General features: G+C 43.5%; 1 protein-coding gene across 5 annotated transcripts in view; it reads right to left on the bottom strand.

The window, feature by feature from the left end:
• Nucleotides 1–4,716, bottom strand: part of LOC119266630 — a 6,234-nt gene extending 1,518 nt beyond the window's left edge. For 2 of the 5 annotated variants that reach the window (XR_005132072.1, XR_005132074.1), the window contains exons 1-4: nucleotides 4,162–4,716; nucleotides 3,080–3,273; nucleotides 1,881–1,930; nucleotides 1,216–1,384 (exon numbers count right to left, since the gene is read on the bottom strand). Coding sequence is in view for 1 of the 5 variants with exons in the window: in XM_037547865.1 (XP_037403762.1) it covers nucleotides 1,881–1,930; nucleotides 3,080–3,273; nucleotides 4,162–4,304 (387 nt within the window). In the remaining 4 variants the exon portion in view is untranslated. The remainder of the gene's footprint in view (nucleotides 1–1,215; nucleotides 1,385–1,880; nucleotides 1,931–3,079; nucleotides 3,274–4,161) is intronic. The other 3 variants (XR_005132075.1, XM_037547865.1, XR_005132073.1) reach the window with 2 other exon arrangements.
• Nucleotides 4,717–11,168: the final 6,452 nt, after the last annotated feature.

An 11,168-nucleotide genomic window follows, 5' to 3' on the forward strand; every position in this document is an offset into this window, starting at 1 on the left:
CTCTCTCTCTTGGAGCCGTCGTCGCTCCCCATCCACCCGGCCCGGCGTGCATCGGATCGACCTTGTCCCCTCTCCTTGCAACGTGGAAGATGGAAGGGGCGGCCAGTCGGCCACCAATCTGATGGCGGCGTGGTCATCTACCTCCTCCCCTCTCCCCACGTTGGTCCAGCCTGTCTTCTCTACCAGATCTGGTGGCCGCGTCGGCGAAACTGCTGGCAGTGACACGATTCGCGGGTGTGGCGATAGGAAACATCGATCGGTCGTCTTCGAGGCCGCCTACCACGGCGATCCCGCAGTCCAGCCTCCCCGCCTCCAAGATGTGGCCTGCACGAGGCCATCTTCTCCTTTCCTCGGTGGCGTCCGTCCAATGAAGAGCTACACCGCCGTGGCACCACATGACTTGTGTTGTACCCTCGCCCCGCGGCCCTTCTATGCTGGGAGGAGGCAGCGTTTGTCCGTAGCACCCCATGTCCCACATCATCATTCCTTTCTTACTTAAGTGTCATACAAGTGATGCAATCATGATTTGCTGGCCTTTTAACATATCCCTGATGGAGTGGAGTGGAGGGGACAGACGGATTGGAAATACAATGAGGTAATATTTCTGTACAAGATAATTGCTTGAGTTTTTTCCTCTCCTCTAATCAAGTCGATTGCTGTGTTAGAAGGTATGTAGATGGTTACAGGTGCAGCTAGATCTGAAGATTTCATTCTTAAACGTCAAATAAAGCAACCAAATATTTTATTTGTTCCCTAATGATCATATTTGGTGTTATTTCTTTAGGATGGTGCATGGAGAACATGCTCTGTTGCCATCTTCATCCGCGAGTTGGCTCCCAAATCTAAAAGGCGCGTCTGACGAAACAGGAGTGTAACAGGGCACGGCTGCTGAACCAGGACAACCACATATGAGTTTTTGATTTCTTATTTGTTCGTCAGTGAGTATAGCATAGGATTACACCATACATCATTCTTCCCATCATTTATGTTCTGCAAATGAGATATGCAATTTTTTCTTGGTATCTTGGATAATCACAGTCTGGTTCTTGAAGTGCGAAAATTAAACTGATCTAAGTTATTTTCTTTTTCACGACCTGGTCACAAATAATGAGTTTGAGACAAACCTTGTGTCATGTGTTATCGCACTCAGATATTGGAGCCTTGGAGAATGTAAAAGAAATGTTAAACGGATAGATGTGGCCCCTCTAAACTTACTTGAATTGCTCAGCAAAGGTCCGCGATTAATGGTACCCATGTACATTCAGTAGGCCGAGTTGCCGAGTTGGTCTTGCTATATTGTATTCAGGCATAGTCTTGAAATTTCATCAAAAATAAGTTCAAGCATGATATTTAATATCAATTCTGGAAGAATGACCTGACACACCTGAACATAAGAAAACATAAGGTGGATAAAAAATATATTGAACCAAATGTGCCTCACTGAATTTTATTTGGAAAAAGTACTGAATTTTATTTGGGAGTACAATAAGCAGTTATGTATAATCTTCTGTCTTGCAAACTGGAAATGAAAACTAATTATCATTTTTTGCTTTCTGACTTGCAATGCAGAATGTGAGAGCTTATATTTATGAGGGACTTCCTGATGATTTAGTGATTTATGATTCCTACAAGTATATAGGAATATTTCAGCTCCATCATAGGAAAAATAATCTGAAATAGAGTTTCGGTTTGGCTATCATGGTGTTTACAGTCCATTATTCATGCTTGCTTTGACACTTGTGTGTTAAATCAATGCTTATGTGTCTTATTAATGTTGCTCAAAATATCATGTTTGTAAGATCTCCCGTAGCAATGCACGGGCAATTACCTAGTCAAGATAAAAGAAAATTATTTGCAGCTTGCATGGAAGGAGTATTTACCTCAAACAATGAGCGTCTACTGTCAAATCTTCTCTTGTGCTTGCCTATTCCTGTACAAAAGGAAAACATGACAGGCTTTGCATGAAATCAATCTGGATCGAGGTTCAAAGCCACTGACGCAGCTAGTCACATAGCGGATGCGATGTTAATGAGTAGGTGCATTGATCGATGGATAAGACAGCACCACCATCTCGTCGATGTTGACAAAGCGGTGGCGTGATGTGCATTGATCGATCCATGCGACGGCACCACCAATCTCGTCGACAACGGCGACAATAAGAAACGGTGGTGGTGTGGCATGCACTGATAGATCCATGCGGCGGCACCACCATCTAGTCGACAACGGCAGCGGCATGAAATGTGCACGCTGTTTTACCCTTTATATCAAGAACAGCAGTATATACCGACTCAAGAAGAGTAGTGTATATCGAATAAAAGATTATGTACTGACTAAAAAACATAGTATACTGGTTCACAAGAAAGTACTATATATCTCCTTACAAAGATGTTGTATATACTGCATCACACAAAAAAGTATATACTTACTTCATTAAAAAGTATGTTATATACCCTTTTGATTTAATTTTGTATGTACACTTCCGTGCACAAAGAGCAGTGTATTATATACTCCTTCTGATGGTAGCATACACCACAAGGAAGATAAAAATTGGCGGTAGCTATTCAAACCAGTTTGAAAATATGTTATAGAGTCCCTGGCAAAAATATGGTACATACTCCACTATCACAAAGTCAGTATATACAATATCACAGAAATATTGTTCTGGTATATACTGATTATTACACCTACTCCCTCCCAAGCTCCCCAGGTTCACGGCAAGAATTCAAACCAGTTCAAAAATTACATACTCCACTATCACAAAGTTAGTATATATAATATCACAGAAATATTGTTCTGGTATATACTGATTATTACACCTACTCCATTCCGAGCTCCCCAGGTTCACAGCAAGCAAAGAGTAAGAGCACCGTATATTTTCAAGAGTTGGCAATATATGCTAACATTTTAGGTACCTTCGTATATACTACATATTAGATTTATTCTTTTGAAACATGCATGCATATCTGAAAATGCGTAGATGTCATGTTTGGTTTAGCACACACAGTTTCGTAGTGCAACATACACAAAATCACAAATGTATTTAGATCTGAAAGTAAATATAAGAAGCATCAAGCATTACCATATTGTTGGAGATTATTAATCCAGGTCCTATAGAAAACAAATCTCAATGAAGTTGTGTGGTAGCTGTAGTTGAAGGCATAAAAATGATTGAGTAAACTATCACATCCATGCAGGTCCATATGGCTGATGCCATGCGTTCCAAAGGTGCCTGAACCCCTGACCGACATTGATGATGAACATCTGGCAAAGCGTCTGCATCGACAGTTAAATCATCAGCCTGATTGGTAAGAAGAATAAATTATTCAAACAACACTAATCCTATGGCACACACATCAGATTGTGTAATTTCCTTATTAAGAATTCAGTGAAGTCTACTTAACATTGCTTAGGCTCGACCAAATTAGTAAAAATCAAACGTTATGTTATGTCAAGCAGCTTTGAAGACGCACTAATGATCACATCCTAAAGTGGTCCTCAAAAATCAGGATTGGACATCTAAGCTTGTAGTCATAGGTGCAGTAGCATTTCTTCAGCGAATTAAAATGCTTTTGCCAAAAGATGCTAATCATCCATGTGACCATGTCTCTGCAGCATAAACAGATGAAGCATCAATGATCAGTAATAAATACTTGGACGGGGAATGAATTACTCCTTCTTGTAGGAATTAGCACAGACATTTTCTTGGCAAACAAAGCTCAAGTTCTGCATACTAAACTGTAGTACTCTGGGCAATAGAAAGCAATGCATTGGGTATTATTCATCAACAACAATCCACACAATTATATTGTAGTAAGCTAAATAGTAGTTGAGCCTATGAACTATTTCTTAGAACTACCTAAATGACCAATTATAACATAATTGTATTGTCCTCTGCCAAATTCAGTATGGTGACATTTTTCGAATATTAGTCCTAACTGAAGCACCTGTTAACAAACCAACTAAACCACCATGATTTTTTAAAAACAGAACTATCCAAATCACCATTGCAAAGTCAAAGGGTAGTAGTATTGACCCCCCAAGCGTGTGTCTAGGAAAGGAGATTCGGCCCACTAACATGGCAATCCAATGGCACTACACCTAGCACACCCGCAAATCCATTCCACCCAAGTTCCATGAGAGAACTTCAGAGAAGAAAATTACCTTGCCTGGCAGCCTCTCAAAACACAGCCGAATTTGCTACGCGGAGCACCATCTTCTCCAGGTAGTTCCATGCCTCGGCGGTCCGATGAGTGGAGGGGCACAAATTTGCTACACGGAGCACCAACTTCTCCGGGTACTTCCATGCCTTGGCGGTCCGATGAGTGGAGGGGCACAACAGGAGACCATTGTTATTGCCTATAGGTATAGATTGCGGTGTGATTTTCGATGGGAGAGGAGGAAGAGGAGGTGAGGATAGATCGAGAACGGGACACAATCCGCCTCAATCGCATTCCCTCGACCTGCCGCGCCGCCTCCACGTGACCGGAAGCATCCGCCGCAGCGTGCTAGTCCAAGAGAGAGGACTAAGGAGAGAGATGGTTCACGGTGGCGGTGGAGGAGATGGAATGCAACAGAGGGTAGGTGCAGTGGGCAGGGGCAGTGGATGGGTGGGAGAGCGACGACATCGGTGGGGAGCAGGGCGGCGGCGCGATCCATGGCAAGCGATGGGCGTCAGAAGGTTAGGGATACAGGAAGACTTTTTTTTAGCAACCATGGTGAAAGGACTGCGGGTTTTTTTAGGTGGCTGTGGGGCTTCGTTTTGTACAACCATTGTGAAAGGAACATGGGCATTCAGGTTCCTTGGTGAAAGGAGCGTGGGCCTTCAGTTTTATTTTGGCGAATTAAGCACGTAATTAAGCAAAAATAACACGAGTTAATCTCCACCGTAATAACTCGGTCTCATCGAATGAACGGTTCGTAATTTCTAATTAACATGATAAATACTTAGGAGTCTGTAATTAGTGTAGATATAGATAGATATAGATATAGATATAGATATAGACTGGACAAATAAAGCTCATACATCATGGACACGCATCAACAGAACTTACTATTTGAACTATAATCTCTTCAGAAAATAGGATTGGCCGGATTCAGATAACACAAATTTTAGTCTACAAAATCTCTAATTCATTTGTGGTTACCTCAGTGTCTTGTTTCATTTTTTTGACTCCTGCATCTAATACGTGCATGTCCAGTCTCAACTTGTTGATTATACGTTGAGAATCATGTACATGTTATCTTGCCACCTCTAGTTGATGCTCGAGAACATCAGCACATTTCAATTTCAATCCATAATAATTCAGTAACGGTCATGCCGCACTGCATCCTGAAATATTTGTGTAAGTACACATGACTAGGGTAAAAAAATAGTTACAGCAGTGAAGCGAGCAAGACAGACTATTTTTTACATGGCAAAATAGGAGTAACAATAATGCTACACGTCATGAAGCATAAGCAGGTGATATTTTAAAAATTATAAAAATGGTAGTTTGTGCAGCCTGCATACAGAAATCTCTCTTAGTTCACTAGAGGAGCATGATGTTGGGGCCAAATCCAAAACATAGAAAGGTTACAAATTTAGACAGCACGTTGTGTATAAGTAAGCAAGCAGTTGGCCATTCTGTAGCTCAATTAATGTCTTAGGAAGCATAATGAACAACAGAGGGATTCATACAAACCTACGACAGCAAGCAAAGCTATGCAATCATTAGCCTAGTATAAACTAGATTATGAGCCTCATGCAGTAATACTTGGTTAATAGACTTCAAAGCTTCAGGCACACTTTGCCGGAGTAATTAAATGTAAGGCCTTTAATTATGTCAACTAATAGTTATACAAGTACCCAACATCAGGCATCATCGTTTGGGCATCTCATTAACTTAGGACAAATAAAGTAATTGAAAAGAGCAAATTAACTATGCCTGAAACAAATAAGGAATTGAACTGTTGAGTTGGATATAGTGACTTACCTTAACTGGTTGAACAGGCTCAGCGCTGCTCCTACTTCTCTTGCAAGGCTCCTTCCTAAAATCTTGTACTTGGAAATTCTCAATCCTATCTCTATTGCACCCCCTCTACAAGGTGACACAAACTAGTTACAACACAAAAGGATGAGATTATAACAAAACAACACCACATAATGAAACATGCCACATCTCTTGCACTTGCACATAATGAAATGAGCATTTACTATGTGTGCACTATGTAAAAACTAGGAATAGCTTTGAACTGGATCTCCAGGTACTCTTGGAGAGCCTACTTTAGTGTATAGCCAAACCTTTATGTTACCTATGAGTTAGACAAGCCCCCACTACAGCAGCCCTTTGTGTTTAAATCGTTGACAAGCTCTATTAGAGTGTTAGGTCAAGAACATCAACTATCAAAGCAAACAGTTCTGGTATGGCTGGCTGATGCAAACAAGCAATTGAACAGATGTATCAAGAAAAGAAGCAAAGAAGGAGGCTTAAAGACCATCACTTGACTAACCAAATTTAAGGGGCATTTAAACATCAGTGCAACGTATGAACTAACATAAACATTGCATATTCCAGATTCTACAATGGAATGCACATGTATTGGGTTATGCCATGTATGATGATGCCTAAATGTACACTATAGCAGGCAAGAGTGATTCATTATTGCATGCACAATTGAATTGTAGGTTAAGGGCCAGTTCTATTCCACCTTTTTAGAGCTTATTGTCAAAATAAGCCATAAAAGATGTAAAGAAGTCATTTTTGAGTTAAGGGCTTGGGCTTAACTTATTTCGCTTTGGAGGGGGTGTTTCGGGTAGAAGCTCACTAAAAATTAAAGGGATGGGAAATAGTGAAATGATTCTATTGTGTGCCTATATTACACTCAAAATGCAATTGCCCTACCCGCTTGCATCTCCTCTCCCCTTTCCCTCTACCTCGATCCCCTGCCTGCAGCGATAGGTTTCCTCCAGCGAGCCATCGCCACTGGTCCCATCTGTCCTAGTCATTGACGATGCTCTGTCCAGCTAGGCTACATGGCCGGCGGGTAGGGCCAAATCTCCCCGACTCCTCCTCCCTCTGGCGCCGCCCCTCACTATCATGGTCTCCAGCAGCTGCTCCATTCTGGTCCATCCAACGCACTACTCCAGCGGGTGCCGCACAACTATGGCTGATGCCACACTGCGGCATAACACATCTTACCCCCCCTCCCCTCCTCCCAGGCCATGGCCTTGAGGTGCTGTTGAAGGATGAGCTCATCCAACAAGGTGAGGATCTCCTCTGATTTTTTTCCAAATTTTCATTCTGATCCACTATACGATGAATTGCTATGAGCTGCTTCTGCTACTGCTATATGATGCATTGCTATGAGCTGCTCCTGCTGCTGCTATATGATGAATTGCTATGAGCTACTACTGTTATATGCAGAATTGCGATGAGCTGCTGCTGCTATATGATGAGTTGCTATAAGCTGCTCCTACTGCTGCTATATGATGAATAGCTATGAGCTGCTTCTGCTATATGATGAATTGCTATGAGCTACTCTTGCTGCTGCTATATGATGAATTGATGTGAGCTGTTTCTGGTATATGACTGGAGCTTATATTCACAAGTGCTTATTTTTTTAGGATAACTCGTAATAATTGTCCCTAATAAACTTGGCCAATAGAACTGACATACAAATAACATGTCACGACGATTGCAATGGAGGAGTGACCTACCATCGCACACTATATAGGCTCGCCGCTGCCTCTCCTTTTTTTGCAATGTTACATGAAATTGCCACATACATCTTGTACTTTTTCATTGTGTAACCCTATCTACAAGTTGACATGGCTAATTTTAGACATCTCTACGTGATAATACATTGCATATCCCTTGCGCATATTTAAACTACCAATTAACGATTGTGTGCGTAGCATAAACTAGCCATGACTCTGTGTGCTGCACTAGCAGGCACTCTAACGCAGCCTAATGTAGTGCACTGCAATTCCTACAAGCCACCTACCATTTTGTGTAATGTACTACCTTTGTTCCTAAATATACGTCTTTGTAGAGATTCCAGTATGGACCACATACAGATGTATATGGATGCATTTTCGAGTGTACATTCACTCATTTTGCTCCGTATGTATCCTATAGTGGAATCTATAGAAAGACTTATATTTAGGAACGGAGGTACGAGGTAGTATCATGTATGACCTCTACATATCTAATTTAGTAGCTAGTAGTAGAAATCATTGTCTGCACAAAGGGATTACTGGTCCAAAATCCTAGCAAAGCACGCTCGTAGGCACACTACAAGAGAGAGAGACACTTACAAGATCATAGCAATGCCTCAGTCCAAGATCTTGGTTGGCCAAGTTGTTAGATCCAGAAAAAACATCGTCCTTATAGTTTTTGCCAGCTGCATAACAGGTAACAACGACATGTTAGTATATTTGAAGTACATCGGGCAGGTGATGTTGGACGGGTTTAAAGGAGGAGTACCTAGGCTGTGGCGGGTGCTTGGCATCATGCCAGACGGTGGGAATCAGGCTAGAAACGTCAAGGGTGATGAAGCTGCGCTCGCTGTCGGGGTTCGGTAAGGAGATCTAGAACCGTCGAGTAGGGTGTTTATGGAGTGGCTCCGATAGGGTGGACTACAGTGTGGACGAAGCGGATCTGTGGCCGTGGACGAGGGCGTTGGTGAAGCTGCTCCGGTGGTTGGGTTAAGGATGGTGTCGACGATGCGGATCTGCGGCCGTGGATGGGGCATCAGAAGATGCTCCGGTAGGTTGGATAAGGGTGCGACGAAGCAGATCTATAGCCGTGGACTTGTGAGTTGGCAAAGCGGTTCCGGTAGGGTTGAGAATGGTATAGGCGAAACTACTCCGGTAGGGTTGATGATGGTGTCGGCGAAGCGGCTCCGGTAGGGTTGAGGAAGGTGTTGGCGAAGAGGATTAGAGGCCATCGACGGGGCCGTCGGTGGGGCGGCTCCTGGGGGTGTGGACGAAGCGTCTCCAGTGGGGAGATGAATGAGCCACTGCAGATGTGCTGCGGTTGACGAGAGTAACGGTGAAGCAGATCCGGCGCCGTGGACAAGGCTGGCACTGAATGGGCTGTGATACAGTGGTGGACGAGCATTCTACTTGTTTTAGTGGGGGCGGGAGGGGTAGATGCGGCGGTAGAAGCAGATCTGGCGAGGTGGATGCCGCTGGTAGTGAATGGGCTCTGGTACGCTGGTGGATGAGCAGTCTAGGGTTTCGAGAGGGGAGGGGAAGAAAGGCCGATGAATTATGGACGGCGTGATGTAAGATTCTCTAGTGCTGTGGAGTTAGTCATTTTTGCAGGAGGGCGAGAGGAAATGGGGGTGCCGTGTGGTGGAGAGAACCAGAAGTTACCAAAGCAGCCCCGACCTATTATGTAGATGAGGGCGGTATTGTTACTATTGTTCTCCGTGCACCAAGGACAAAAGGAGGATTTCACATACTAAAGACTAGGTGGCGGAAATTTTAGAAGGAGGCGGTAGATTTTGCCGCTCGTGGAATCGTTCGTATCCAGTTTCAACTAATTTTGGACCGTTCTAGCGGGAAGGTCATGCGAGATTGTGTACACGGGGCACGCGTCAGCAGTTAATAACTGGTGTGAATTCCACCCAAGAAAAAATACAATAACTCGAGATGATGCGCCGATAACTTGGACGTTCACACGAGCGCGGCCAATCGTACGTGTGTAGAGGCGCATTCACATAAAAGGGATCAAACGCTCAGCCTATGTATTTCTCGTGTAAATAGATAATTTAGTGCCATTGGTTATTTACTTTAAACATAATGCATTGATGTGTTAGTGTAGAGGCGCACAAAAAGAAATGGATATTGTAGTCCCACAAAATAAATCGATATTGTAGTCCACTACTTAAAAGTGTTACCTCATATGATTACATAGCCTCCATTTTATAAATTGGGTACCCGTTGAATTCATATATGAATATTACATATATTACTTCATAATAGAACCTTAAATCATCCAAGACTAATGAATTTGAATGTAAGAGTAACAATGGTGCATGTACATGATAGATACATTGGTGGTTTGAAGAAACATCACTATAACTTTGGCATGCACAATTGAAAAGGTTTATTTAGATAGAAAAAATGTGATATATGAGTGTCCAATCTTTGTAGCGTTGAATCGATAGTGTACCATTGGCCACGATACAAAGTAGATATTGATTTATGTTCAAGCGATGCACGTCCACGATCGCTAGATAGTGATACGTGAATGAATTGTGCAATCTCTCTGACAGGCATACATACCTCATTTCCCCGTGGGCATCAGAATCACACACGCGCACTTCGTGTATTTCTCTCCCTCCATCAAGGTTAGAATTTGTCTTTCTACCCCGTCCTACAAGTCTGTCACACAGAAACACACACGCTCTCTCTGTCGAACACGCCCACCCCTTTTATTCTGCCCACCCACAACCACTAATGTCTCAAAGGATAATTATGTCTCTCACACATATGCCTAAGGTTAACTCGAGTTCCAGAACCATATGAATACAAACAATGGGATTCCAGCAAAGGACCTTTTGTTTTGAGATTTCGCCCTCTCTCTCTATCTCTCTCTCTCTCACACACACACACAAACACACACGCGCGCGCGCATAGACATTGTTTATCGCTTGATTTTTCCGGCACTTCACTACACCATGCACCAAAATTCCCTACCGGCGTGTGTTGGGAAAAAGTCACCATTGCCGACCAACAATATGTCAGAAAAATTTCTAACGGACTGTGGGTCGGGAAACATCTGTTCAGTTACACACTATCGGTCGGGAATGGTATAGCATATATCATCGAACAGTCGGTCGGGAAATCCTTTATGGCCCACGGACCATCGGTTGGTAAATAACGCCGACCGACATTCTGAAGCTAACTGGGCCTCGCGCGCGAACGGCCAAATTTTAGCGCCAATAAACGGCCCAACCCGCGAACATTTCCCCCAAAAACCAAATCTCCTTCGTTCCCCTCGCACGTACAGGACAACCAAATCCCTAGCTCGATCTGTTCGTTCCCCACGCACGCCGCCAGTGCTCCCGTCGGTCGATCCCACGCCGTCCCACTATCGCCCCACGCCGTCCCACCACCGCCCCACGCCACCCTCCCTCTGCAGCGCCGCTCCACCGTCGCCCCACACCGCCCTCCCTTT

The sequence above is a fragment of the Triticum dicoccoides genome, chromosome 1A (genome assembly GCF_002162155.2).
Source record: "Triticum dicoccoides isolate Atlit2015 ecotype Zavitan chromosome 1A, WEW_v2.0, whole genome shotgun sequence".
In the NCBI taxonomy this organism is placed as follows: Eukaryota; Viridiplantae; Streptophyta; class Magnoliopsida; order Poales; family Poaceae; genus Triticum; species Triticum dicoccoides.